The sequence below is a fragment of the Peromyscus eremicus genome, chromosome 5, assembly GCF_949786415.1.
Source record: "Peromyscus eremicus chromosome 5, PerEre_H2_v1, whole genome shotgun sequence".
Classification (NCBI taxonomy): Eukaryota; Metazoa; Chordata; class Mammalia; order Rodentia; family Cricetidae; genus Peromyscus; species Peromyscus eremicus.
The window spans coordinates 82,673,041-82,700,016 of NC_081420.1; the positions used below are offsets into that span (position 1 = coordinate 82,673,041).

Here is a 26,976-nt window from a genome sequence, read left to right on the forward strand (position 1 = left end):
GTGGAAGGAAGTGCTTGCCTAGCATGCATGAAGCTCTAGGTTCAATCCCCAGCCCCATGCGAACCCTGAGAGTGGCGGTGCACACCTGTAACTCTAGTATTCTGGAGATGGAGGCACGAGGATCAGAAGTTCACGGTCATCCTCCAATACATGATGAATTTGAGGCCAGCCTGGGAGACATGAGACCCTGCCTCAAAACAAACAAAATATATTGTCACAGCTCTGTGAAATTTCATTTTTGTGTGGATTTCATATATACATATATGTTGCATAAGAATCTTTGTAAATTTTTTTTACTTCTTGTCATGAATAAAATAGTAAAGAATAAATCATAACTAGCTTGCTCAGAGTGAGCTAATTGGGTATAGGAGTCTCTCCATGTGTTAGAGCTAGTATCTATCATGGAGATTTAAAACCAAGAGTTCAAGGAGTCAGCACTCAACGTTTTCATGACTGAGGGAATGAGTAGCCCTGGACAGGCTCATCCCTACCACAAAGACAGGTTCTAATGGACTCACAGAGGCATTCTGCCCTGAAGTCAGTGTCTCAGTTAGGGTTTCTATTGCTATGAGAAAGACCATGACAAAAAGGATCTGGGGGAGGAAGGAGTTTTTATCAGCTTACAACTTTCAGGTCACACTCCATCACGGAGGGGAGACAGGGCAGGGACTGGAGGCTGAAACAGAAGCAGAAGCCATGACGGGATGCTGCTTGCTGGCTTGCTTCTCTTGGCTTGCTCAGCCTGTTTTCTTATACAGCCCAGAAGCAGCACAGGCCGCAGTAGCACAGGCTCCCACTCCATCATTAATCAAATGCACCACAGCTTTGCCCACAGGCCAGTCTGCTGGAGGCATTAGATGAGCATCCTTCTTTACAAAGGTCTAGGTTGTATCAAAGTGACAAAACCAACCAGCATCATCAAGGAACTTTCTGGGCTGCCGTCTGTGTAGGTATTGGTCATAACCTTTTCTACAGTAGGAACATATGTGTAACGGGACATCTCAGAGCACAACTAGAAACGGACTGAGCACTGGCTCTGAAGGGGATGTGGGAGGCAGAAAGCAGCTCCATGTCCTACCATCTCTAGTGTCTCCTATCTTACTATGTTCATCATAGAGACTTCTCTCTCTCTCTCTTTCTCTCTCTCTCTCTCTCTCTCTCTCTCTCTCTCATAGCCAAGGCTGACCTTTATCTCCTGCTTCCACGTCCTAAGCACTGGGATTACAGGCATGCTCTACCGTGCCCCAGCATGTCCTCTATTTCATTCCTACTGAAAAGGAACGACTATCGGGAGACGCTCCCTTGAACAGCTAATTCTGGCCAGTCAATTGAAATGCTTTCCCCATTCTCACTCTTGAGCTATCCACTTACAATGTCACCAAGCTCACGTTTCTTCCCTCCCAGTCCTGACTCTCACGTATTTCTCACCTGAACCAGTCTGATTCTCCTCCTGCTATGTACTGGGCTCTTGTCTAGTTCCCCACATGCTGAGGCCACTTTTATCTTCAGCTCAGTCAAGAAGTCTAGGACAGGATTTTCTGATTTGTTGGCATCTGAATACATAAACACATGCACGATTTTACAACAAGACTTTATTGCAAATACTTGGGTTCCTGTAAGTCAACATAATTAATTATCTTGTCACAGATAGGTGAGACAATCCAACCTATTCTTATCATCTATACTCCAGAATACAAAATGACCCCAAGGAGCACCATGGCTTGGATATATCAGCTTTTATTTCACATAACAAGCAGGACACTTAATAAAGCAATAACTTACATGACAAAATGACAAAATTCAAAGATCAAATAAAGTGGTAGTATTAAAAATAAAGGTCAATTATGTACACAAGAAGGTGCTGACCAACGTGTGTATAGTTGCTATTGTCCACAGCACATCAACATGTACATGATGTTCATGTTGCCCATAGTAAATGGACATGTTCTAAGAAGCACCATTTATGCAGGAAGCTTCCAGAAAACCCACCCAATATGAGGCTGTGAGTGGAAGTTCCTGGGATGATCTTTGGGGTGACTGGGAAGGACTGGGTCAGAACAGTGGACAGAGGGTGGGGTTGCTGTAGCCAATCAGAGCCCAAGCTACATAGTGGGGTTTGCTGGGGGTGAGGGGTTCTGAGTTGCTCTGAGTTCAGTGTCTCCCACTCTCAGGCAGAATTCACAAGAAAGTCAGTTTTTAGCTGGTGAATGAGTTTCATAGCTCAAAATGCAGAGAGGACATCAAAGGCACTTAGGAAGGACATTGGTTAGGAACAGCTGCCTGTGGTAGTCAGGATTCCCATGATCCTCCTCTGAAGCCAACTCTGAGCCTTAGGAAGGGGACTTTGCCTTCCTGAGGCCCATGACCACCATCTCTAAAGTCTACCTCCTCAGGTGCAATTGCAGGACTGTCTGTGAAGGGCCCAGTGTGCTGCCCATCCACACGCATTCCTGGGGAGGGAGCCAGCCTCATTACGAAGGAAGGCAGAACTGGAATCAATTGTGACATATTCACCTGATCCGGGGAATGATCAATACTGTGAAGTTTCAAGAGCTAGACCTGGTAATGATGAGGTAATGATGCTCAAGCTGGCTGCTCTCTGAGGTCCAGCTTTGCAGCACGGTGGCCATGTACCACTGCCTCCCTTGCCGAACATCACAGTGAAATCAGATAGTACCCGTGGATGGGTTCTGAAATCAGTCCATCAACAGATGAATGGATAAGGAAATACAGAATATTTATAAGATATATGGGTATGTGCTGTTGTTTTAAAGAAGAATGAGATTGTGTCGTTTGTTACAAAAAAGAGAAGCTGACGCTTTCAACACAGATCTTTGCTGGGGTCTTGGTCATCTCATAACAGTCTAAACTCAAGCCCCAACCTCCCTCAGACATTTGTATGTGGCCCCATAAAAACCTGTCCTGTCCTATAGTTTGGGGATCCACCCAGGTCCTGGATCTCCTGGGGCTCCAGTGGCTAATGAGAGAAAGGTTGCCATGAGAAGATGGTGTGGCCACAGGAAACACCAGCCTTTCAACGCCCAACGCGGATGGTACTCCAAGACCAGAGGACAACTAGAGGTGTGGTACAACACGTGACTGAAGTGTCACTCACCTGCCCTGACACTGGTACCAGTTTTTACCCAGGAGTCTCAGCTGTCCCTCCCCTGTACCCAGGACTCCAGAGATTTCTCAGTTCCTTAACTTTCAAATGCACCATGACCTCACAGAATGTTATGGCGGTGTCAGAATAACGTAAACCTCTCAGGCCAGTGGTGGCTGTCGGGTGCCTCATGCCCGGAAAGCTGCTTTTTCAAGTGTCAAAGTTAAGAACGTTCTTGGCAACAGGAGGTGGTCCTGATTTCAAGCTTTGCTTCACTCGAGTTAAGTCAATGATTCGGGGGCTCTGGGAGTCATGTGACTGGTTCACCAGACTTTCAGAGGCACAATTATAAATGATTCAGAAATGTGGTTCATTATCAAAACATCAAGTCTGGGAACAAACGAAGCATATTTCTTATTCAAACATGCAAAAATGTGTCTTCAAACAGGCTTCTCTTCAACTAAGGGCAAAGTGGTCCTCAGCATGGAAGGCTTGGAGAAGCGGCAGGTGCCTTCCAGAAATGGCAGAGTGATTAGGAAGGGTTAAAAGCTGTGGACCCAATGGCCCAGAGCGGGGCAAGAGTGTCTCGATCCCTGTCCACACAAAGGCCAGCAGAGCACCTGAGAGAGGCCTTCCTGGGCAGACCCATCAGACTCTGCTAAGCTCAACAGCTGAGAAAGTTGGGCTTGATTTCCAAGATACAGACAGGTGCACTAGGGTCATCCCAGAGGGTGCAGCTTCATGTACCCCAAGACTGGGGGAACGAACAGGTTTGCATGGAGAAATGCAAAGTCCATCAGGCTTGGGGATATTGAGACTGTATGGAAGCTGGCAGGCTCCATCACACAGGCCCTCTCACAGGGTGGCTAGCCGAGTTGTTCTTGGCTCTCAAGCAGGAGTTATGAGTCCAGGTTCTTATCGTACAGACGTGTGTCTCTGAGGTATCCTCCTGTGGTAGTTTATCTCCATTATCAGCTTGACTGGACTAATCTCCTAGAAGGCAAAACTCTGAGTATGTCTGTAAGGGTGTTTCCAACGAGATTTAACTGAGGGATACCCACAGCCAATGTGGGTGGCATCATCACATGGACTGGGATTTTTTACTGAATCCAAAGGAGGACGAGATTAAAGCACAACATTCATCTCTCTCTGCTTCCTGGCTGAGGATGCGGTGTGACCGGCCGCCCCACGTTCCTGCCGCCATGCATCCCCTACTGTGATGGACTGCGGCCTCAAACGTGAGCCACAGTAAACCAGCCCTTTCTCCCTCCCCGCTCCCTTCAGTTACTTTTGCCCAATAGTTTTTCACAGCAACAGAAAACTAGCTAACACACTTTCTTAGTGCACCTCATGAGCCCGCTTGGACAACCTGCCTGCAACTGCCTCAGCAGGAGTCTCAGCTGGGCCCAAGGAGCAAGCCCCAGGGACCTGAGTATGCCATTATGGAGCACATGGCCTCAGCGAACCCACATTGTTCTGTGACTCCTTGGAACCAAAGGGAACAACAATAGGTTCAGTAGGAACTAGAAAGACCGGCTCAAAAGAGTCACCTGTCCCCACCTGCACCCTGCCCCACCCCACACTCCTCCCACCTCCCACCTCACTGGCCTGAATCTCAGAAAGACCTGAAGCAGCAGACTTGGGGGGTGGGGGTGGGGATTTGGGGGTGGGTGGGCGCGGTGTGCTTTCTGAGCTGTAGTCATGGCTGGAGAACACAATGGTGCCAAGGTACTGTGAAGGTGCCCTGGGGCAATCTCCTGAGACCGAGCAGAGCCCCAGGGGAAGTGGCCTGGGCAGCTAAGGCCCCACACAGACTCCGAGGTTCCCGGGCTCCAGGCATTGGAGTGGCCATAGAGAGACATGGCAGGGGTAGGGGCCATCTCAGGTTTGGTTACCCTCAGAGGTTCTTGAATGGAGAAAGACCATGCTGCAGCAGAAAACAGAAAAGGTAGTGAGAAAAGAGGCAAGTTCCAGGAAAATTCACCCAGTCAAGAAATCACTACTAGCTCCCGTACTAGATGCTCCTGTTATGACATGGAACAGTAACCTCTTGTGACAACCGAGAGAAGAAGTATCAAGTCACTCCCCCATCTCAGTCTGTGATAAAGCTTGGGCCACTTTCCCACGGGAGGCCAGCAAGGCTCTGTGTTTTGGAATTGGTCCAGACACATGGGTAAATGCAGGGAGAGTGGCTGTACCAGAATAATACTGACGATGTGGTAGCCCACCTCCATGCCCCCAAACTCTATACTGACAACATGTGGCCTATCCCCTTCCCAGCCCCCACTCCAACTGATGCCATGTGGCTTACCCTTTCTCCAGCCCCCACTCCACAATGATGCCATGTGGCTCACCCTTTCTCCAGCCCCCACTCCACAATGATGCCATGTGGCTCACCCCTGCCCCAGCTCTCACTCCATGCTCACACCTCAGGCCTGTGCTTCCTGAACACCAGCTGTCAAATGGGAGGCTGTGGCCTCTCCTCCTGTCTCCTTTGGTGGCTGGAGCTGCAGGATCATGGCCTGTAATGTTTCCTTCACCATCTGGAGCTCCCCCTGGAGAGACTGTGGATGTTGTTAAGGAGCACACAAGGAGGAGGCCCCCATAGGGCCTGTGAGAGCAAGCCAGCCTGCAGAGAGCAGGTGGACACAGACATTGAATCGCAGCTCCATGGTCTCCCAAACCCTAGCAATGAAATATTGATGAAAATTTTATACTTCCTCTTTAAAAAAAAAAAACATGACTTCTGCCAGGTCCAAGGTTATTAACGTTCACATTTTGATTTCAAAACTTTGAAGCAAGACTCAGCTGTCCAGCGGAGATAGATGTTCAACTCAGATGCTCAGTGACATGTGCCAGTGTGGCCACAGAGCTTCTCAGTCCCCAAGCTGAGGTGGACAACTGTCACATCCAAGTGCTCTGAGAGTGGAAAGGGCAGGTGTTGGAGATCAGAGTCTCCTCCAGAAACCTAGCATTCGGGGCCACTGTAAGGAGGAATCCTTAACATCGACTGTATGCACAGAGGGTACTCTTGACGTGAGCCAGCCAGCTCAGCATCAGGGACTGTGTACTCACAAGACCCTGGTACAAAGTTCTTTAAAGCTCTGTTTCTTCTCAATGGATACCTTTGGACTCTACACCATCCTAGGCTCTAGGCTGCTGCCATTTTTCCAATCTAGAGCTAAAGGATCTTCCCCTATCTGGGTTTGTAGATTGGTTGCTTCTTGAATACACGGGCTACTAATTTCCTAACCGGTAAAGTGGTTCCTTCTGGAAAGAAAACAGTCAAAAAGAACTCATCAAATGATAACACAGGATTGATAAGAGCTCTCCCAAGAAACCGGTTGGTTCTCTAGACATTCAACAAAACAGTTAACCAACAGGAGTCTTTCTGCTCCTGCATAATCAGGTCCCCTGTCTCTTTATTCTGTGGCACTGTCAAAACTCTTGAGTTGGGTTGAGCAAGCAAAGGACGCAACCTCATCCAGTAGAGACAATGGGAAAGGAGACATAAGTTGGCAGCGCCTAACTACGCCCAACTCTTCAGGTGAGGTCAAGCCACCATGGGCTTAGACATGGAGGAAGCTGGGTTTGAGGACAGTGCAGAGACTCAACAGGCCACAGGCCACCTGCGCTGCAATGTTGCTCTCCTCAGGTTCGATGTCAACACGGGGCCATAGAAAGCCATGCCCTGGGGGTGTAACTAACAAAAATTCTCTCAACCTTTTTAGGATAAGAAGCTCCAAAAGCTCTTGGGAATTATGCAAATGAGCCTTTCCTGAACAGAAATGCCAATCCACCCTGGAAAGTTCAAGTAATTTTTTTTTTAATCTTCTGGAAGTTTCAGCACATTTCAGTTTCTGTGTCATGTACATACACTCCCAGGACAGTCCACCATCTGCGCTTGAACTTGAAGGGAATAAGGACAGTACAGGCAGAGAAAGGAAGGAAGCGATCCACTAAAATGCCCTTGGGTTTTGTTGTAAAAAGTGTTTTTTTCCTCCATTCCTCCAGACCCCTGGAAGGGTGTACTAATCTCGGGGTGGGGTGAGGGTGTCATATGACTTTTTGCAAGCCAAAATTTGTGTACCAGACTGAACACCAAGCTGCAATTTGTCACAAGGTCTGGTCTCTGGTAAGGAGTAAGCAGAGTGCACAGTGGCCTCTGGATCCTGACAACATCCTGGGATCTGATTACCTCTGACCCTGGTCTGGGGTTTCACAACACTCTAGACTCTGCTAAGTGATGACAGGAGTCTTACAGAGAGAAATGAAGCCAAAAAGTGATGCTCAGAAAACTTCTGGGACCACAGAGCAAGCTAAAAAGGCTGAAGACAGAGAAAAGCCACCAGAGGAAAAGACTAAATTATAAAATTAAATTAACACATCAGTTTCACACATAATAATTTCCATTATTGCACGGAAGAGTCAGTAAAATGGGATCTGAGAATGCAAGTCCCCTGGGAAGCTGGGAAAAATCACATCATGTATACTTAATTGTCCCATCTGTAAACTATAGAATCTCACAGCTTAGTCACAGAGGCAGGGTCTAAAGGCTAGGTGGGGGTTGGGGGCAGAGAGAGGGAGAGGGAGGGAGAGGAAGAAAGAGAGAGAAAAAGAGAGTCTTTTGTGAGGTACCATGAGGTTTATGGCTTATGTGCCAGCACAGTGCCTGAAAATCTCCTTTGGCATAAGAATCACTAAGACAGTCAAAATCACATTCCCAGGGGCTGGAGAGATGGCCCAGCAGGTGAGAGCATTTGCTGCTCTTGCAGAGGCCTCCAGTTCAGTTCCCAGCACCTAAGTCAGATGGCCTACAACTGCATATAACTCCAGGTTCAAGGGATAGGACAGCCTTTTGTGACCTCTACAGATACCTGCACTCATGCGCACATACCACCCCCTCAACACATACACACTTAAAATCAAAACCCAAATCTTTTCCAAAATCATGTTCATATTCACAAAATTTCACCTCCTGGCCATCAGCTATACTTTGTGGGGGAGGAGGGGGGTGACAGTTGATGTGTGCTGAAATGGAAGTGTCCAGAATAAAAACGGAACTGGAGGGAGGGGTGGACAGTTACAGAGCACATCTCTGGGATAATTTTGGAAAAACTATTCCAGAGATAAGCCATTTATGGCTAGATAATATTTCAGGAGGATACAATGGTGGCATCTTCCAGACAGTGGCCCTGGGAGGGAGATGTGTAAATCTCTCATATCTCCGAGATGCTCCATGCACCAAGTTTCTTTTTAAATCCATCTGTATCTCGGAGAAAGCACTCAGGACCGTTCCTCACGCTACACTTGGGAGAAAGGAATGTGCAGACAGGAGTTCTTTCTTTTCTTCTCCCATTCAATAGGTTTGACTGTCGCTTTGCCCCTCCTGGCTCTGGGTGGGAACTGAATACCTGTGAGGGGAGCAGAGCGCAGACATGCAGGCGTGCAGATGGCATGTTGGCTGTTACTTTCCACAGTGGCAGTGGCCTTCCTCTGTCACCAAAGCAGTTAGGTCATCACCTGTTACCAGGTGCCTTTCCACCCTCAGCTATGAGACACATGTCCCCTTCAAAGTGCCCGCCAGAGCACAGCTCGCTCTCTCGCCTGGCTCTCTTGCCTCTCGCTCCTCTCCCGCCTCTCTTCTCCCTCTTGTCTCTGTGTTTGCCTGCTTCTCTCCTGTCCCCACTCCGACATGGCCTGTCACCCTTTCACTCTCCCCCTCCCCCTCCCCCAATAAACCTCTTGCATTAACTCTGATGAGCATGGCGTGTTTGTTTAGTGGCATACCTCAGCAGGGCCCGCCGAAAGGTACCCACTTCGCCTTTCTTTTTTATTTATCATTGCATTAGGCACGTTGAAAGTTCCAGGGAAGTGGTAGTCCAGGAGTCCTAGCTCAGTGCTCTGGCTGCCCCACAGAGGATGCCCTGAGGGACAAGGCACAGGGAGACTAATGAGGAGCTCATGGCCGTGGCCGTGAGGAAGAGGACTCTGAATGTTTTGGAAAGGGCGTACCGAGAACATCTCCCTGATATCTGAGCTGAGCAAAGAATGGAGTAAACAGGTTGCAGTGTGTTGAGAAAAGAAAAGAAAAATTCCAGGAAGGCGTGCATGGGAAGGGAAGAAGGGAGAGGACTCCGTTTTTGTTGGTTTCATTTGGAGACTGTCTCTTGCCATGCAGCTCAGGCTGGCATCGCAGGGCTGGACCACTACGCTGAGCCTGAGGATTCAACTTTGGACACAGGAAAGGAGAAACGACAAAGTCAGTCCCTTCCCTTCCCCTTTCCTTCTTTTCTTCCTTCTTTTTTTTTTTTTTTTTTTTTAACACAGGACTCTTGTATCTCTGGCCTCGAACTCACTAGGTAGTCAAGGATTACTCTGAATTTCTGATCCTCCTGCTTCCTCCTCTGTGCACTAGGATCATTGGTGTGAGCTACCTTGTGCAGTGTTAGGAATCAAACTCAGGACCTTGTACATTCTAGCCAAGTACCTTACCAACTAGGCCACAGCCCCAAACCAAGATCTTTAGGCTACTATGCAGTAGAGCAGGGCTGGCATTCCATTTCTACATCAGGAACCCAACACATATGTGATCTTGGTTTTTGTGAAAGTGTTGGAAAAATCCCACCCTAGCACTAGAGCTAACTGCATCCACACAGGAACAAGGCCCCCAAGGAGCTGTGTGAGTCTTACAGATCTGAGCTTCATGAATCTAAATAGCCAAGGGTCAGAGTCCCCCAGAGCACTACCAGGCACTGGGACATCTAAGAAAAACATTACATTAAGGATCATAACATCCAGGGGATGGACACCCAGGCATCTTCTAAATACTTCCGGAACCCAAGGCCATCTTTACCACCTCAGATGACCATACCCACTTGTCAGGCAGGCAGGTGACTTGTTGAAATGTTGTGCTGTCGACTAGACGTGAGACTTTAGAACATCGGGAACACAGTGGTCAGGCCATACTATCCAGAAGACCAGGAGTCTTCCATGGAGTCTTCTTATCTTATGTGACAGGAATGGAATGCTTTACCATCAACAGGGTTTCCTACTGGCCCTTCTGATAGTCTAGTCAAACGCAGGTCTTCAGGGCTGGGAGAGAGCTCAGCTGGTAAAACACTGGCTGTGTAAGCACCAAGACCTGCGTTCCACCAGCCGGGGATGGTAGTATATGTCACCCAGTGCCAGGGAGGCAGAGACAGTGACCCCTGAGACTGGTTGACCAGCCAAGCTAGCTGAAGCGGAGGCCCCCAGGATCAGTGAGAGACCTTGTCCTAAGAAATAAGTTGAGAGCAACTGAAGAAGACATCTGATACCAACCTGTGGCCTCTGTGTGCACAGACACAAAGAGGGACACGTGCACATAGTAGGTCTTCAGGTCACCTGAACTGGTCTGCTTTTCACTGCTATGTTTTCTTGGGGAGGGGGTACTGGGAGTTGAACTCATGGCTTCATGTTGTAAGCAAGCACTCAACTCTTTTTATATTGTATTTGAGACAGGATCTCAGAAAGTTTCAAGGCTGACCTTGAACCTGAGATCCTTCTGCCTCACCTTCCCAAGTAGCTGGGATTCTCTGTAGCCATTGTGGACTACAGCAGAAAATTGAACTGCATGGGGAGCCAGAGGCAAGATATCAGTCATTATGAGCTACTAGGAAAGCCCTGTTCACAGCCAGGAAGTAAGCAAGCATAAGGAATCGCTTAACAACCTGGGATCACACTTGGCTTTGGTTGTGCATACATCTTTCTTCTAACAATGCACTTGGCAACCTAAGACTCTTGCCTGCAAGTGCTATGCACACACATCCCTGAGAATAATGCACTCAGCAACCTATTAGCAACCTAGGACCCCCTCCCCACCCCGCCCCACACCTGCACAGAGCTGTAGGCACACCTATCTCTGAACAATGAACTCAGTTTCTCACCTTCTTAACAACTATCCCAGTAGGAGGATAGGTGCTGTGGAATAATGCTTTTGTACACTGGTTTAATAAAATGCTGATTGGCCAGTAGCCAGGCAGGAAGTATAGGTGGGATAAGCAGACAAGGAGAATTCTGGGAAGAGGAAGGCTGAATGAGGAGATGCCAGCCTGCTGTCCAGGGAGCAGCATGTAATGACACACAGGTAAAGACAAAGAAAATGTGGCAATATATAGATTAACAGAAATGGGCTGAATGTAAGTGTAAGAGCAAGTCAGTGGTAGGCCTGAGCTAATGGCTGAGCAGTTTTAATTAATACAAGCTTCCGTGTGTTTATTTGGGACCAAGCAGCTGTAGGACGCGGGTGGAAGAGATTCTACAGGACTGGGTGGGACACAGAAAAACTTTCAGCTACAGATAGGAGTACTGATCAGGCCTAGACTGGTTTTAGATGCATGTACAATAAAGCAAACTGTGTCCTCAAAATGAACTTTTAAGGGAGAATCCCCTATTTTCCATCTTATGCCTATGCATAATCTGGTATGCATATGATTAACATCAGATGCATTATGGGAAGGGAATGAGAGAAATGGTTACATAACTTAAAATCTGTCAGTTGAAAGAGAGAACCACACAAACCATATTCTTAGTAACCAAATTCCTCCTCTTGAACCCCATGAAAAAAAACCCCAAGACGGCAATCAGGGCCCTGGAGCACCCTCACTCATGTTGTCCGTTGTCATTCTTGAAAATATATTTTCTGACCTGTACTACTGCTTTTCTGTGGAGAAAGTATCCTTGCTATTTCCATAAATCTGTGTCTACTCATTGCAGTGCTCAGAATAAGACACCAAGAACCTGGAGACACCTGACCCAGATCCTGTCCACTGGTGCCAAAAGGACTGACGATATGCCCAGGGAGACTGCGTCACCAACCTCATGCTCAATTCATACTGTGTCCCACTGGCAGCAGGACCATCGTGGTCTGCACACATTGTCTGCTCCAACTTTCCCAGACCTCGGCAGGAGGCAGAAGGAAGCAGCACATGGCTGCCACCCCTCCATCAGCTGGGCATGCACAGTGCCTCAAAGAGCAGCCTGCCTGGCTCTCTGCTCTCCCACTATAAATGACTGAAAATCTTGACCGACGTCCTTCCTGCTCTTGAGTTTTAGAGGCAAAAGAACGTTTCCAAGGAGGCAGGGCAATCAGCCCTCAGCTCTGTTACCTTGGCCTCTTTTGGGCTACACACTGGAAAGTGAAACCAGACAGGGAGCCCTTTGGGGCTGTGGAGTTTATGCATGAGCCTGGATACATTTAGTCTCTGCATGCCATCAAGGCTAGCAAGACGAATCAATTGGGCACCGTGCATTCCCAATGAGCAGAGAGAATAGGCTCCCAAGAGGGCTTCTGGACAGGAATGTAAATGCCATGTAAATAGAATCAGCCTGGCCCTTGCTCATCCATGACTCAGCAGAGGCTGGCAGAACTGCCTGGGGCTTTGAGAGATGCCAGGATGGATATGCTGTGCTCCTCTCCTCCCATCGTGAACTATGGAAGGCAAAGGAAAAAGAAAGGAGGGGGAAAAAATTCTGCTTAAAAATTCACCGACCCCAAAAGCTTTCCAGTTAAGGCATTCTGAACATGGAGGAGCAGTTACCCAGACTCGAAAGGTTTTTTGGAATGGAACTGCTAATTAGAATCCAGAATCTGTGAAATCATACTGCAGGTTCAGACCACTGCTAATGGATCCCCAGCATGCCTAGCTGTGAAGTCACATCCCTGTCCTCTCTCTAGAGGCATGACGCGCCCCTCCCCACCGCCTGCTCTCCCAGTTAACTGTGCAGTTCAGAGGCTCACGGTCACCTCAGCTGGTGATTTGAGTGGTTCACAACGCCTGTAACTGAGGAAGCCTGCCAGAATGACAAAGAAACAGCCTATCTGTTTCCTCCGTCCTCGGCTCTGCAGCCCTGCCTTCCTCTCCCACCCTGCAGCCTGCTGTAACTCTGACACCAACAGGCTGGGCAAGAGCTGTTCAGAAGGTTTAGAAGCCCCCACCATATCGCATGTCCCCAGGCCACCCCTCTGAGTATGACACGCTGGCACGCTGGCACACCACCTGCTTTGCTCCTGAAGGCATGTGGCTTATGATAAGAACTCACCCCAGGAAAGATGGACACCACAGCATCTGGAGCTCAAATCCTCCAGAAAGGTGTCCCATGTGGGTTTACATCAGCACGTTCCAGTGGGGACTTGGACTCAACACGCATCGTCTACTACGTGTGTCCTGGCAGCATGCTTAATGGAGTCAAGTGAGACACCACCCTCCCTCTTCTGTGTTATTGGTTGCAAGCTTTTCCTTTCAGCCACACTCAGCATCGTGCCTTTGACTGCAAATGAAAACACACACCAGTCAGAGTTTGGCTGGGGGATTCCTGCAGCCTCTTTGGATGCCTTGATAAATTCTAATTTGAAACAACAGCTTTTGTTTGTTAGGGAGCCCCGCAGAGCATTGTGAATTCGGCTTCCTGTCTTGGACCCATTGTGATACTCAAATCCAAGTGCTACTTCATGGAGAGCTTAAAGACACATTCTGTATGTTATTCTTGCTCAGTGACACAGAACGTGGCCTGGATTTCAGAGGAAAACTGAGGTAAATATGTGCTGTGGTGTAGATGTGATCTAAGAAGGGGCTGATTTCAAACCTAACCCGGTACTTCCTGCCCCTAGCGGTATGGTACTCATTTGAAATGTCCGGGACAGGCTCAATTGCTTGAACACTTGGTCGACAGCTGGTAGTGCTCTTTGGTGGGCTTGTGGAACTTGAAGTGGTGGCTCCTGACTGGTGTAAGTGGGTCACTGGAGATGAGCCTTGAGGGTCTTAATCCTGGTCCCCTGCCCCTTACTTCTGGCCCGAGCTCTCTGTTTCCTGAGCCACTAAAGATGTAAGAAGCCTCGCCACAAACGCCCACCACCATGGGTGGTATCACTAGCTACCATGCCTTCCCACCATGATAGTTTGGATCATGAGTCATGTTCCGCTCGGCTGTCCCAACCCCTCCATGTCCCAGCAGACCTGGGACCACCCTCTCCCCCACCAGGCTTTGGCTCTGTGTCACGACCTGGTAACAATCACTGTCTTATTTCATAGACAACATGTCCCCTAGAAGAGTTCAAGTCTGTGATCTTTTAACATGTGACCTCCTTCTCCTTCTGCTTCCTGGGGCAACTGTGCAGTAATAGCTTACATCCCAGAGTTGGAAGAGGCAGGGTGCTGTGCAGAACAGAACGTTTTTTAAAAATGTAGAAATGGTAGCAGAAGCCACTCAAGAAACAGCCTGCTGAGTTAATAAGCAAGGGCAAAAATGCAAAGTTATCACTTAGCATGCTACCTCCATTATTAGCCATACATCTGAATACTTCTGAAGAAGAACAATCTTCAGCTGCTCAAAGCTACTTAAACATATGCATGGAGATAAAGTAAAACAGAAACTAAGGTTCTAAAAAGCCAGGCAGTGAGAAACAAAGACCAAAATACCTAAACTTCCCACAAACCCTTAAAAGTCAGGGTACTGAACAGAGTAATAGACAAGGAGGTGACTACAGTTACAAAGGGCCACTGTGACTGAATAACCAAGGGATTCAGGCTAAGTATGCCTTTCCCCATCTATGTCCCTGTGTAACTTCTTAACTGACACCTTGCTGGGACCTAGAATCACCTGAGAAGGGAACCTCAGTTGAAGAATTGTCTACATCAGGTGGCCCTGTGGGGGACTGTCTTGATTGTTAATTGAAATAGGAGGATCCAGCCCACTGTGGGTGGCACCTTTCCCCAGGCTAGACCCTGAGCTGTACAAGACAGGAGAAAGCTAGCTGGGTGAGCAAGCAGGCAGTATGGGTGCACTTGTTTCTTTCTGCTTTTGATTGTGGACATGATATGACTAGACTAGCCACTTGGGTTCCTATCTTGACTTCCCCCAATGATGAAATTTAATCAGGAAGTATAAGCCAAATAAATGTTTAAAGTGTAAGCCAAATTGGGGGTGCAGTTTGAGACAAAGTTTCTCTGTGTAACAGTCTTGACTGTCCTGGAACTCACTCTGTAGACCAGACTGGCCTTGAACTCACAGAGATCCGCCTGCCTCTGCCTCCAGAGTGCTGGGATTAAAGGCGTGCACCACCACCGCCTGGCTAAACCTAAATTGCTTTTGGTCAGGATGCTTTATTACAGCAACTAGAAATGAAGCTAGAACAGAACCCACTCACAGTCTTCCAAAGAGCTCACCAGTGACAAACAGCATGCATCCAACACCTGGGACATATAATTCCCATTGTTAGAAATTAGGTGCTCCACCAGCCTGCCCTTCAGGGACTAGGTACCAGCAGACACTGAACACCATCACCCACCTCCGACAGGTGCAGTGCATTTCCACTGTCACTACAAGTTATATATTTTCCCTGTGCAATACGTGTGCTCTTTGAAAGGTCCCTCCTGACATCACGGACCTCTCTTGTTCTTTCTGTCTGTCTTCCAGTCTCTCTGTCAATCTGTCTCTCTCTCATGTCCCCACTCCAAGATGGCCTTCCCCTGCTCCAATAAACCTCTTGCGTGAGATCTGTTGTAGGTGATCTCTTCGCAGCATGCCTTGGCCTGGACCCACCAAGGTACTCTGCCGCTCAACCCTAACACTGGTTTGGTCAATAAATCTTAACACTCATTGCATACACAGTTGACCCACATGTCCTCTGGCCACTTGACTAGGGCAGCTAGCTTTAACGTAGGTGTCTATAGACGTGGCACTAGGATACCAAGTTTGGTGCAAGAAAATATAATTATCCGCACCAAGGAGGACTATGTGAAGCTAAATCATGAGTATATGTTAGACATCAGAAAGAAGGTATCTGCAGTGGTATTAGTTTGATACCCTACTATCTATGACATACAGAAGGCAGGACAAAGAAGGCTTTGATCTCTTGGTATTGAAAAGGACCTTAGGGAGGTGAGCCAGCAAAATTGCTTTGGTTCTTTCTGGCTGTTCCTCTATGGCCACACAGACTCATCTTGGAGCCCGCCAAAACCTCTATTTTGCCTTGGTTTTGGCTGTGTGCCTATCTGAGCTCTGTGGCGAACACTTAGCAGCTAGGCTTAATAATTGAAAATATTGGATTGTTTACAAAAACTAGAGGAGAGATGCTCCATACAGAATCAACTCAGATCCAAGACGTGCTGAATTACAGGTAACAGTGGCATCGATTCACTCCATCTGTGGAGCCATGGGGAAGTGGTATGCATTTTTAGACTTTCTTCTGCAAAGTAACTTCTGAAAAATGGAAAGGATATGAAAGACAGCTTCATCGTGACTGTGGATCGCCCTATGAAGTTGATCTTCGAGGTGCAGGAGCCTCGTGCCTATGGCTTCACATTTTTCTCCAACTTCAGCAGAGATGATGTGAGATTCCTGGTCAGAGAATGAGAAAAGGATCCTGAGTCAGCTTTGGGATGCTGAGGGCTATGTGTACAGTCAGGACACGCGGGCAGTTCTCCTGGTTTCTGTGCCTCAGTGGGAACCCTGCAGGAGGCACCATTTCCCTGGGAGGTTATTCTTGAGAACACAGGAGCCAAGTTCAAGTCAAAACTGAAGGATAAGCTGTGTACACATAGGTCCTGTCTTACCTGGTCTGTTTAAAGCTTGACTTTACCATGGAGATTCCCCAGATGGATTTATCCAAGGAAGCCCGAGTTTTCCAGCTGAATTCTCAGACAATTCACAACATGATAGAAATGGTAGCAAAAGGGGCAGAGGTGTCACCAAGGGAACTGGGCTAACAAATAAGGACGGAGGGATGTCTTTAAGGGCACAGGAATTTAACAGGGCGCTGAGCATTCATCTGCAAACCAGACTTAGGCCCTGAAAGCCAGACTCTGGAGGAGATTTATTTGTTTACTTATTTATTTACTTGTATTTATTCATTCACTCTTATATGTGTATGTGTATGTGTATGAGAGTGTACATGCTCATGTATATATAGAGACATATGCATGTGGGAAGTGTGCATACTCATGTGTGTCCACATGTATGGATGCAGAGGACAAGCCTCAGCTATCATTCCTCAAGTGCCATCTACCCTGTTTTTTGTTTGTTTGTTTGTTTGTTTGGTTGGTTTTTTTTGAGGCAGAGGGGTTGGCCTGGAAATCACTGACTAGGCCAGGCTGGCTACTCAGAAAGCCCTGGGGAGTCACCAATCTCTACTTCCCCAGCTCTGGGAGTATAAGCATGTGCTACCCCAGGACTTTTTATGTGAGTCCACCCCATTAGGGCAGAGGTGATGGTGTCTGGCACAGTTCCAGGTCCCCCACCAGGCATCAGGCATGTGATAAGCATGGTTTAGTGGACAGACAGACAGGTCTTGAAGCCCCCAACCCTGTAGCGTTTCCCTTTCCAATGTGCATCCCAGACACAAGCAGATGTCACCTCTGTCACTCTTGTGCACAGAAGCACTACACAGTACAGTCTAGGGGTTGCTGTGGCACCAGATGTTCTAAAGGCACTTCAGCTGTCCCCCTGACTCCCTCACAAACTGACCTTGGCCAGCCAGGTAGCTTGAGCTACCACCTCCTCTCCCTGTTCTTCCTAAGAGGACATGCTCCTCCCCCTCCTCTAAATCCCACTCTTCCTTCAAGGTCCCACACAAGCCCACCTTGTGGAGCATCAGTGAAGACATGAGTTATGTCCCCTAAGAGCTGTGAACTCACTCACACAAGGGCCATTGGCTGGCCATTCATCCCAGGGCCCCATGAGTAACACCTGACCTACAGAAGGCCACAGAGTCTTAAAAATAATTAACAAGGTCAACAAAACAAGGACAGAAAGTAGGGAATCCTAGAATAAAGAAGAAAATAAGGAAAAACAGCTCAGAATTAAAATTCAACCACAATATGAAGGCAATATTCTCTCAGCTAAGTGTGAAAGACTTAGAAAGCCTATTAAAAGAGTTCTGCAAAGGAATTAAGGTTTTTTATTCAGATTAAAGAGCCAGGCTACTACAAAAACTGCAGCTAATATCTAACTATCACATAAAAGTGGTCAGGCCTGGCAGCACTGTGCCAAGTTCTTAGAGATCCCACATAATGTGTTAGCATCAGAACCCAGGAATACTAATCGAATCCAGATTCTTGCCTTAACATTTGCTCCATTTGTTCACTCTGTAACACTTCACAACTTACGTGCCCGATGACTGACAACTCTTTAATAAAACAGTGCTAGTGGAAACTATAAATAACTAATGCAAACACTGGAGAAACCTCACGTATGCAAGCATTTACCCATACAAAAGAAAGAAAGGAAATTCCCAGGCAACGTGGAGGATGCACGGATACCACAAGGGTTGGAATATGAGGCCCCAGGGATGGCTTGCTTGGCTTTAATCCCAGCACTGAGGACAGGATACATGAAAACAATAGATAGCCATGTGTTTTATTGATCTTAAACGTCATGGTGTCATCACTCAGGCAAAGAGGAGAGGGCTTAACACAGTGAGGATGGAAGCCATGACTAACAAACACCACGGTCATCCCCAAAGTCAATGAGAAGGTGAGGACATCTGCAGAGCAGTGATTGACAGTGGCCAGACCACCAATCACACATGAAAGAGAAAAAAAAGAGAATAAATAAATAAATAAATAAATAAATAAATAAATCGTGACTGCCAATGGGAAAAGAAGGAACTCAACACTGAGCAAACCAAACCCAACAGCTCAATCTTCATCCAAAAGGACCAACGCATGGGAAGTGAAAGTCAAGCTGAACAAACTAAGAATACAGCTCTCCACTTCCCCCAAACAGGCCATCTCCAAAAACTTTGTGCAGACTGACAGTACAGGTGTGAACTTGAGCAACCTCAGACCGCACAGCAAGCCCTCTAGGTTGTCCCCGTCCTGTGACTCAGGAATTCCACCTCCCGGAATCTACCACACAGAAGCAATTTACATATTCAAATTGGAGTTATTTCTATGAAGACTTCGTAATAAGCATGGAAAAAATCATACGGGTGTGTGCACATGCCAAATAGAAATGTAAGATTTGAATCACACCAAGATAAAAGTACTATGAGCCCAGGCATAGCGAGAATGGTTAGAGGCAGGTGGTGTGTGTGTGTGGGTGTGTGTGTGTGTGCATGCGCGTGTGCGTGCGTGCAAAGCACAGATCATTTCCAGGTAAAATCCCCCAAAAGACATGCAACAGTGAGTCCAACATACTTGATTATGGTCCTCACTCTCTCTGGCTTTGGGAGAAATGGCCCTTTGGTGAACACTCAGCCTGACAAGAGATTTACATTGTGAGAGGCAGGAGAAAGAAACATGGCCACTGTTTCCCATCCTTCACACCCACCTAGGTACATGCTGGCTGCCTGGAAGGGAGGATTAGGGCGGTGTCCTGCCTCACTGGGGGTGCCCTCCTGGCGCTGAGTGTGTGTGTGCTGCTGCTCATCTGGGAGAGCATGGTCTCTTGGGAAGTGTGGAGCCCCCTACACCAGGGCTGGCTCCTCCCTTCTCTAACAGTAGCTCACCTGAAGCTGTTCTCTCCAGCTCATGGGTTTCAGGGGTATCCCAGCAGAAAAGAAAGGGGCTTTCTGAGAACCACATACCAGTTTCTTCTTTTATGCATTTCTTTGTTGTTGTTAAGAATTTATCTATAGTTAAGACTAAAGAATACAGAAGAGCCGGGCGGTGGTGGCGCATGCCTTTAATCCCAGCACTCGGGAGGCAGAGCCAGGCGGATCTCTGTGAGTTCGAGGCCAGCCTGGGCTACCAAGTGAGTTCCAGGAAAGGCGCGAAGCTACACAGAGAAACTCTTTCTCGAAAAACCAAAAAAAAAAAAAAAGAATACAGAAGATATAAAGACTTTGTCTCCTTCCCTTAACATAAAGGAAACTTTTTTTCAAGTAAGTTGTCCTTCAAGAAATCCCTGGAAACACTGAAAATCCTGCGTAAGCCAAAATGGTGAATTGTAAGATGCATGCATTGGCTGGAGGTCCCACATGGGGATCTAACTGCCTGAGGCACAAGCCCTCTGAGACTGTTAAAGTGTAGACATCAACAGACAGCTGGCATAGGCAGAGGGTTTGAGGGCATCCTGGGCTTCCCCGAGAGCATTCCGGCCGGTAGGGGCTCAGGAACCACCTAGCATCGTTCCTTCTTTTCCATCCAAGGAAAATGTCTCAAAGTACCAGATGACTTGGGCACCAAGACCAGTCTCTCCTGTTTCATCTCAGGGCAACACGGAGTCGCTCTGAGTTCCTGCTGGAGGACTCAGCTCCTAGGAAGGGAGAAGGTGGGTACTCTCTCCAGGGCCAGAGCCTATATGGACCAGAAGTGACAATGTTTACGATGACCGTGTTGAGTCCAGCACCTCTGCTGTGTCTGTAATGCTTCAGAAGCCAAGAAAACCTGTATGATTTGATACTTTGATAACTAAGAATTATCACCACACCCCTCCTGCCCCTCTCAGAATTCTTAGCTGAGTTGGACTTTCTCAGCATCAGCGGTTCTGAAGATAATTTAGTGTGAGTTGTATCAAAGCGTCTTTGAAAACTGTCCTGTAAGCCCTTCTGTAATTTGCTCCTTGAGCTATCTTTTCAGCAATTCAAATTGTTGTTTCTTTTTCTTTTTTAGACATCCGTCTGCCATTCACCCAGAGGAGTGACTGTTTTTCCCTGTGGGTCAGAATGAACAAGTCTCTGCAGAGGTAAACAGCATCATGGCCCAGCCTTGCCCCTTCTGGGCCTGGCTCACACCCCAGTTCTCAGACCCTTGTAATTCCTCTTCAAGGAATGCCTCCATGAGGAAGCTCTGCCCACACAAACTCCAGTTATTGGCTGTCTGCCTCCTCTAGGCTGCAACAGGCCAGTGTCCTGACATCTCTGCTGACCCTTGCCTCCCTCAAAGGAGGTCCCAGAGGATGCTGTTGAGCCCTTCCGCTGTCGGGTGCGACCTTCCGCTATGGGGTGCTAACCGTTAAGGCTGTTGTGGGGAGACTGGGCCCCCAGGGCAGTGGTACTCAGTGGGGCCTGATAGGAGGTGACTGAGCCACCAGGTTCTGCCCTCAGAAGGGACTGAAGCCAGTGTCTGAGTTATTCTATGGTAGCTGAAGTTCTCCTGTGTTCCACCTGGCCCATGGTCAGGACAAATCTCTCTCACCTGTCAGTCCTGCAGCTGCTTGGACCCAAGTAAACACACAGAGGTTTATATTAATTAAAACTGCTCGGCCATTAGCTCAGGATTATTAATGACTAGCTCTTACACTTAAATTAACCCATAATTCTTATTTATGTTTAGCCATGTGGCTTGGTACCTTTTCTCAGTTCTGCCTTCACATCTTGCTTCCTCTGTGTCTGGCTGGCAACTCCTGACTCAGCCTTCCTGTTCCCAGAATTCTCTTCTCTGCTTGTCCTGCCTATACTTCCTGCATGGCTACTGGACAATCAGCATTTTATTTATTAACCAATCAGAGCAACACATTCACAGCATACAGAGCGATATCCACAGCAACTCTACTACTGGGAAGAATGTTTTAAAAGAACAAGCCTGAGACTCTCTGGCTTCCTGTCTCACCCTGTGATTTGTTCTGCATGACATAACTCCTCTTACTTTGAGCTGAAAGGGCCATAGGGTCCCTCACCAGAGACCAAACAATGGGGCTGTCTGACCCTGCACTTTTAGACTCACTGTGAACTAAATAGACCTTCCTTCTTTATAAAGTGCCCAGCCTTAGGCACTTGGTGACAGTAATGGAATATAAGCTAATTAATGCAGAAACTCCTGAAAAAGATTCATTGCATCTTAGACTGCACTAGCCAGACAATGTTCTCAAGATGGTGGGCAGAGGCAGAGAGAAAGAGAGAGAGAGAGCCTTTTCCATACATCAAATGCCTGTCCAAGTCTCAGTACAGACCATAATAACCTGTCTGGGGTAATCCCTCTGCCTCTGGGGCAACTGCTGGCCTTGAATGACAACAACAGCATTTTATGAACACACACATGTGCCCATGCACACCTACATGCACATATGTGTTGAAAATGGAATCTGTCTCTAGGAGGGGTCAGGTCCTTGTCTCCTACTTAGGGTTAATCCTGTGGGGCAGGTCAGGGGCCTGGCTGGTAGCCATCCCGTGGAAGGCAGGTTCACCTTAAGATAATGTACATTTTCCTTCCCAGAATTCCTGTCCCCTCGTGCAGCATCCTTGAGGTTCCATTGGGTCCTAGGCCTTTCTGAGTCAAGCTCTTCTGCTTTTCCTCTTTTTCGTACAGATGCTGTCCATGCTCACTTCTCTTCTCCGTTCTCCTCCCTACAAGATTTACAGCTCGCCTGCCCTGGGGTTTCCTTTTAAATGCTAATGAATTATCCCAAGGCTTCCATTTGATAGCATTCTTTGTCCCTAAGCCTTCTGTCTCAATTTTTTTTATTAATGAAACTAAGAACCCCAAGACAGAACCCCAATTTTTCCAGTATTATATGATGGCTTTTCTGGGATATCTATGGTGTCTGGCAAACACCTTGTAATTCTTTAATCAGAAGGGAAAATGATCCCTTTCTTGTACTCCTAGACACATGCACACACACACACATACACACACACACACACACACACACACACACACACACACACTTTTATTGGCCTCAGAGAATGCCCTGTAACCTTATAGACAGTCCCTTCATGGGTACAGGTTAGTAGAGCCAATATCATTTCAAACATCATTTGCAAGTCACCTTGTGATCAAACCTGCAGGCTTAAATGTCCATGATAGACTTTTTCAGCTATATTGAGTTAGAGCTGATGTCAGATTTCTGTCCAGCTCTCCCAGCTCAAGGAGCCTGTTTAAAACAGAAAACAGGATTCCCTTTGATCAGCAGAATGTTCTCAAGACAACTTTCTGGAACCACAGACCTAAATAGCGCAACTTAGATCCAATGGCTGGCATGATACTAACCCACATGCATGGCGGGACCATCACACACTCCACGGCCAGCATCTCTGAGGGCTTTTTTACTTAGTTACATTTCTTGTAAGGATGGTTAAGTCCTTGGATAGGACATTTGGGAAACACCAACATGTAGAAATTCTGAACTGGAGTTCATATTCCAATGTCAGGGAATAATAATGGTTGCTTTGATGAGCGTTTGGTAACAGTGTCAGGCTGTATTTACAGCAAGAGAAAGTCCTGTGTATTATTGTCATTCTGAATATAGGAAGCCCATTGAAATCATTGCGAGGGGGGTGTGCCCTGTGCCTGCTGGTAAGAAAGGTCCCACACTCACAGAATGCATGGTTTTGGAAATGTCATCATCAGTGGAGATCCACTGCAGACTCATGCAGACAGGTCAGCCCTTTGGTTACACACTGGACTGACATTGTTTAAATAAGCTATTTAAGTAGCACTGTCTCAAATTGTTCTCAAAAGCCATTCTAAGGGAAGAGGCAGGATGAGGCACTGGAGTCAAACAACTGAACAAGAAAAATCATGTAACTAAATAATAAAGTAACTATGACAAGCACTTGACAGGTCTAGGTTCATACAGAAAGTATGCTTGTGGTGATATATTGTGTACCCTAATAAAATTTGCCTGAAGATCAGAGAACAGAACAAGCCTCTAGATTAAACATAGAGGTCAGGCAGTGGTGGCACACACCTTTAATCCTAGCACTCGGGAGGCAGAGATCCATCTGGATCTCTGTGAGTTCAAAGCCACCCTGGACTACATGAGATTGACTCAGTCTAGGAGAGAAAACAGAGCCAGGCAGTGGTGGCACACACCTTTAATCCCAGTACTGGGAAGCACACACACCTTTAATCCCAGGAAGTGATGGCTGGGCAGAGAAAGGCATGAGGAGACAGGAACTAAAGGCTTTTTAGCAGAAGTGTCTCTTTCAGGTAGAGGCTTTTTCATCTGGAGCCTTTCCAGTGAGGACTCAGAGATATTCAGTCAGAGGATCCGTGGAGTTGGCGAGGTGAGTTGTGGCTTGTTCCTTTGCCTCTCGGATCTTTCAGCATTTACCCCAGTATCTGGCCCCGGGTTTTGATTATAAGACCATTTAGGAATTCATGTTACGTATGCTGACCTGGGACTAGGTTCCAAAGCCACTGAGAGCCTCCATTGTTGTTGGGGGTGGGCCACAGGTGACACAGGTGACAGACCACAGTCTCCTGCCTGAGCCGCCATCTTGGTTATTGTCCTCTGCCATAACTCAGCCGGTGCACCCAGGCCCCTATTTTCCTCACCCATGTGATAAGGCATCTGAAATAGCCAACCATCACAGAAAACACCTTCCTATAGTGAAAGTCACAGGCTACACAGTCAGGGAAAGACCGGTGACTGGGCAGTCTTCTACAGTATCTGCCAAGCCATCAGCATTTAGGGATTGCTAAGATATGATACTATCCAAAACCCTGCACTGCACACACACACACACACACACACACACACACACACACACACTTACAAACCCCAAAATTCGATTTGAGCCCCAGGATGTCTGCTCTGTTGCTAAGTCTCATTCCCTCCCCTACAGCTTGAGGTAAACCAGATGAGACTCCCACCGTGGAAGAGCTTAGCAGACGTTAACCCTTCCCTCAGCTCACTATTACCATCAGAGCCTCTGGGCTGTTTTCCAGAATAGTTTCTTTGCAAATGCATTCCAGGAATTTTGCTCTATGATCTGTATCTTCCCTTCAAAAATACAGTCTTCACAAAAAAATCATTACCTCAGACCAATGCCTGTCCGTCACACAAAGAGTATCTCTCGCATCTATTTGAAATAGATTCTACGATAAGCTTCACTTTCCACATCCATGCTGAGAGCTACAGTCACTGTGTAAATTCCATTAAGCAGAGAGACACACATTAGGACTCCAAGGGTGTGTCTTTATTATACCAGAGAATAGAAATATTCATCTAAATTCCACATTGTATGGTCACACCCTGAGTGGGTGGGCTTCTCTTTTAAAAGCATCCAGATGTCCGAAGGGGCATAAGGAATCTGAAACATTTAGACCTCTTTAGGTCTGAGCAAGGCGTGAGTTGTCTTCAAGTACGCTATGCTTGTTCAAAGCAGGCTTTGAGAAGCGAGTTCACTGACAAATGTGTTCTGTTTTATTTAGTGTTAAACAGAACCAATCAACAGAACCAAAACCTTCAACAGCAGAGGAAACAGCCCTGACAGCGCAGCACAAACGGGCCTGTTTTGTCCAGTGCGCACAAAGAACCAGGGAAACTGCCTTTTGTATGACAGGATTATCCAGGAGGACTTAGGCTGCCTCCCTTCAGCAGTCTGGGCTTGGACATCAAAGTTGAACCAAGCAGGGGCTGGAGATGTGGCTCAGTTGGCAAAGTGTCTGCTATACAAGCATGAAGACTGAGTTCCGGCCCACTTGAGTTGGTGTGCACTCCCATCCAGTGCTGGGGAGCCAGAGACCCACGAGTCCCTGGGATCCACCGACCAGCCCGTCCAGCCTACACGGCAAGTTCCAGGCCAGCGCTTTTTTTTTCTCAAAAAAACAATATATACAGTAACCAAGGAAAGACACCCAAAGTTAACCTCTAGCTTCTGTACACACACACACACACACACACACACACACACACACACACACACCAAACAAACAAAGAATCCAATAACTTTTTAAAACCCACAAAAATGAAATAGAGCAGGCTAGATTTCAATAGGATCTTCTGAGGAAAACCTGTCAGCCAATACGATCTACGGCATCAGACAGGGCCTGAATAATCTCCCTTCCGTGAAGATTCAGAGTCTGGAAACTGTGACAGCAAACCACCAGGACCCCTTTGTATAAGAAAGTGCAGACAGGGGCTAGAGACATGGCTCAGGAGTTAAGAGTGCTCGCTGCTCCCCCAGAGAACCCAAGTTGAGCACTTACATGGAGCAGTTCATAATCACTTATTACTCCAGCTCCAGGGGATCTGACAGATTCCTCAGGCTTCTGTGGACACCCCCGTGTGTGTGGCACACACAGACATATGAGTGAAAATAAGTCTTTTAAGACATTTTTCTAAAAGAAGAAAATGCAGACAGACCACAGTTTGGGATTCCTCCATGAGAATAAGCCCCTAAGAGAACAAGATCAAATGCCACATGTCACCCATGTGTGCTAGGAGTCCTAAAAACTTGAATTTCTGAGTGGAAAAAAAAAAAAGACTGTGTGACAATGAGAACATGAGAAGTAGCTGTTTCCAGAGACAAGACTTAGCCTGAATTCTGAATGTTACCATCCCAGAATGTGCCTGCCTTTTCCATAGAGTCATGGACACTTGCAGCTTGCTGGGAGAAGATGGGCACTTTGGCGAGCGGGACCTGCCCCTCATGAGACACTGCACTATCCCCAGATGCAGAAGAGTGCACAGCCATTTTTATTTCTCATACTGCTGCTGTAGCTTGTCAGCACCCGCCACCCACTTATGTCTGCTTTGCTAGAACAATGTCCCCCTTAAATGCATGAAGAAGGGAAGGACCCCGTGGCTGGGAAAAGAGATGGCTGGTGTAGATAGACAGTCAGGCATTAAACTATCTGTTGGAAAGGAAGGGGTAGCACTCCTGGGATGGGACATAAGATAAAGGTTCAGCCAGGCCTCTTGCCTGTTCCTAGCCTGGATAGTCAGTCCTGGCTTACAATTAGTTTTGGGGGGGACAAGAAAATCCCATCTTTAACTGTCCTGGTCCTGTTGGGGAATTAGATATGGTCTGGTTGTGATGAAGGGTAGACTGTAAGTTCATTTCTAGAAACAGGAAACCCTGGGATAAAAATCTCTCAGCTGCTCGAAGGGCACCGATGTGCATTTGTTAGTGAAGCCTGTGCTGCCCGTGTGTGAAAGTGCCCCTGCCACCCTGTGGTGACTGTGACCACCCTGCTGTCTATCTATCCCTCAGTCTTCGCCAG

General features: G+C 47.3%; 1 protein-coding gene across 1 annotated transcript in view; it reads right to left on the reverse strand.

The window, feature by feature from the left end:
• Positions 1-5,532: 5,532 nt before the first annotated feature.
• The window catches only part of Disc1 (DISC1 scaffold protein), a 177,559-nt gene continuing 156,115 nt past the window's right edge, over positions 5,533-26,976 (reverse strand). Inside the window, exons 13-14 of the mRNA XM_059263044.1 lie at positions 16,366-16,483; positions 5,533-5,669 (exon numbers count right to left, since the gene is read on the reverse strand). Of these exons, the coding sequence (XP_059119027.1) occupies positions 5,533-5,669; positions 16,366-16,483 (255 nt within the window). The remainder of the gene's footprint in view (positions 5,670-16,365; positions 16,484-26,976) is intronic.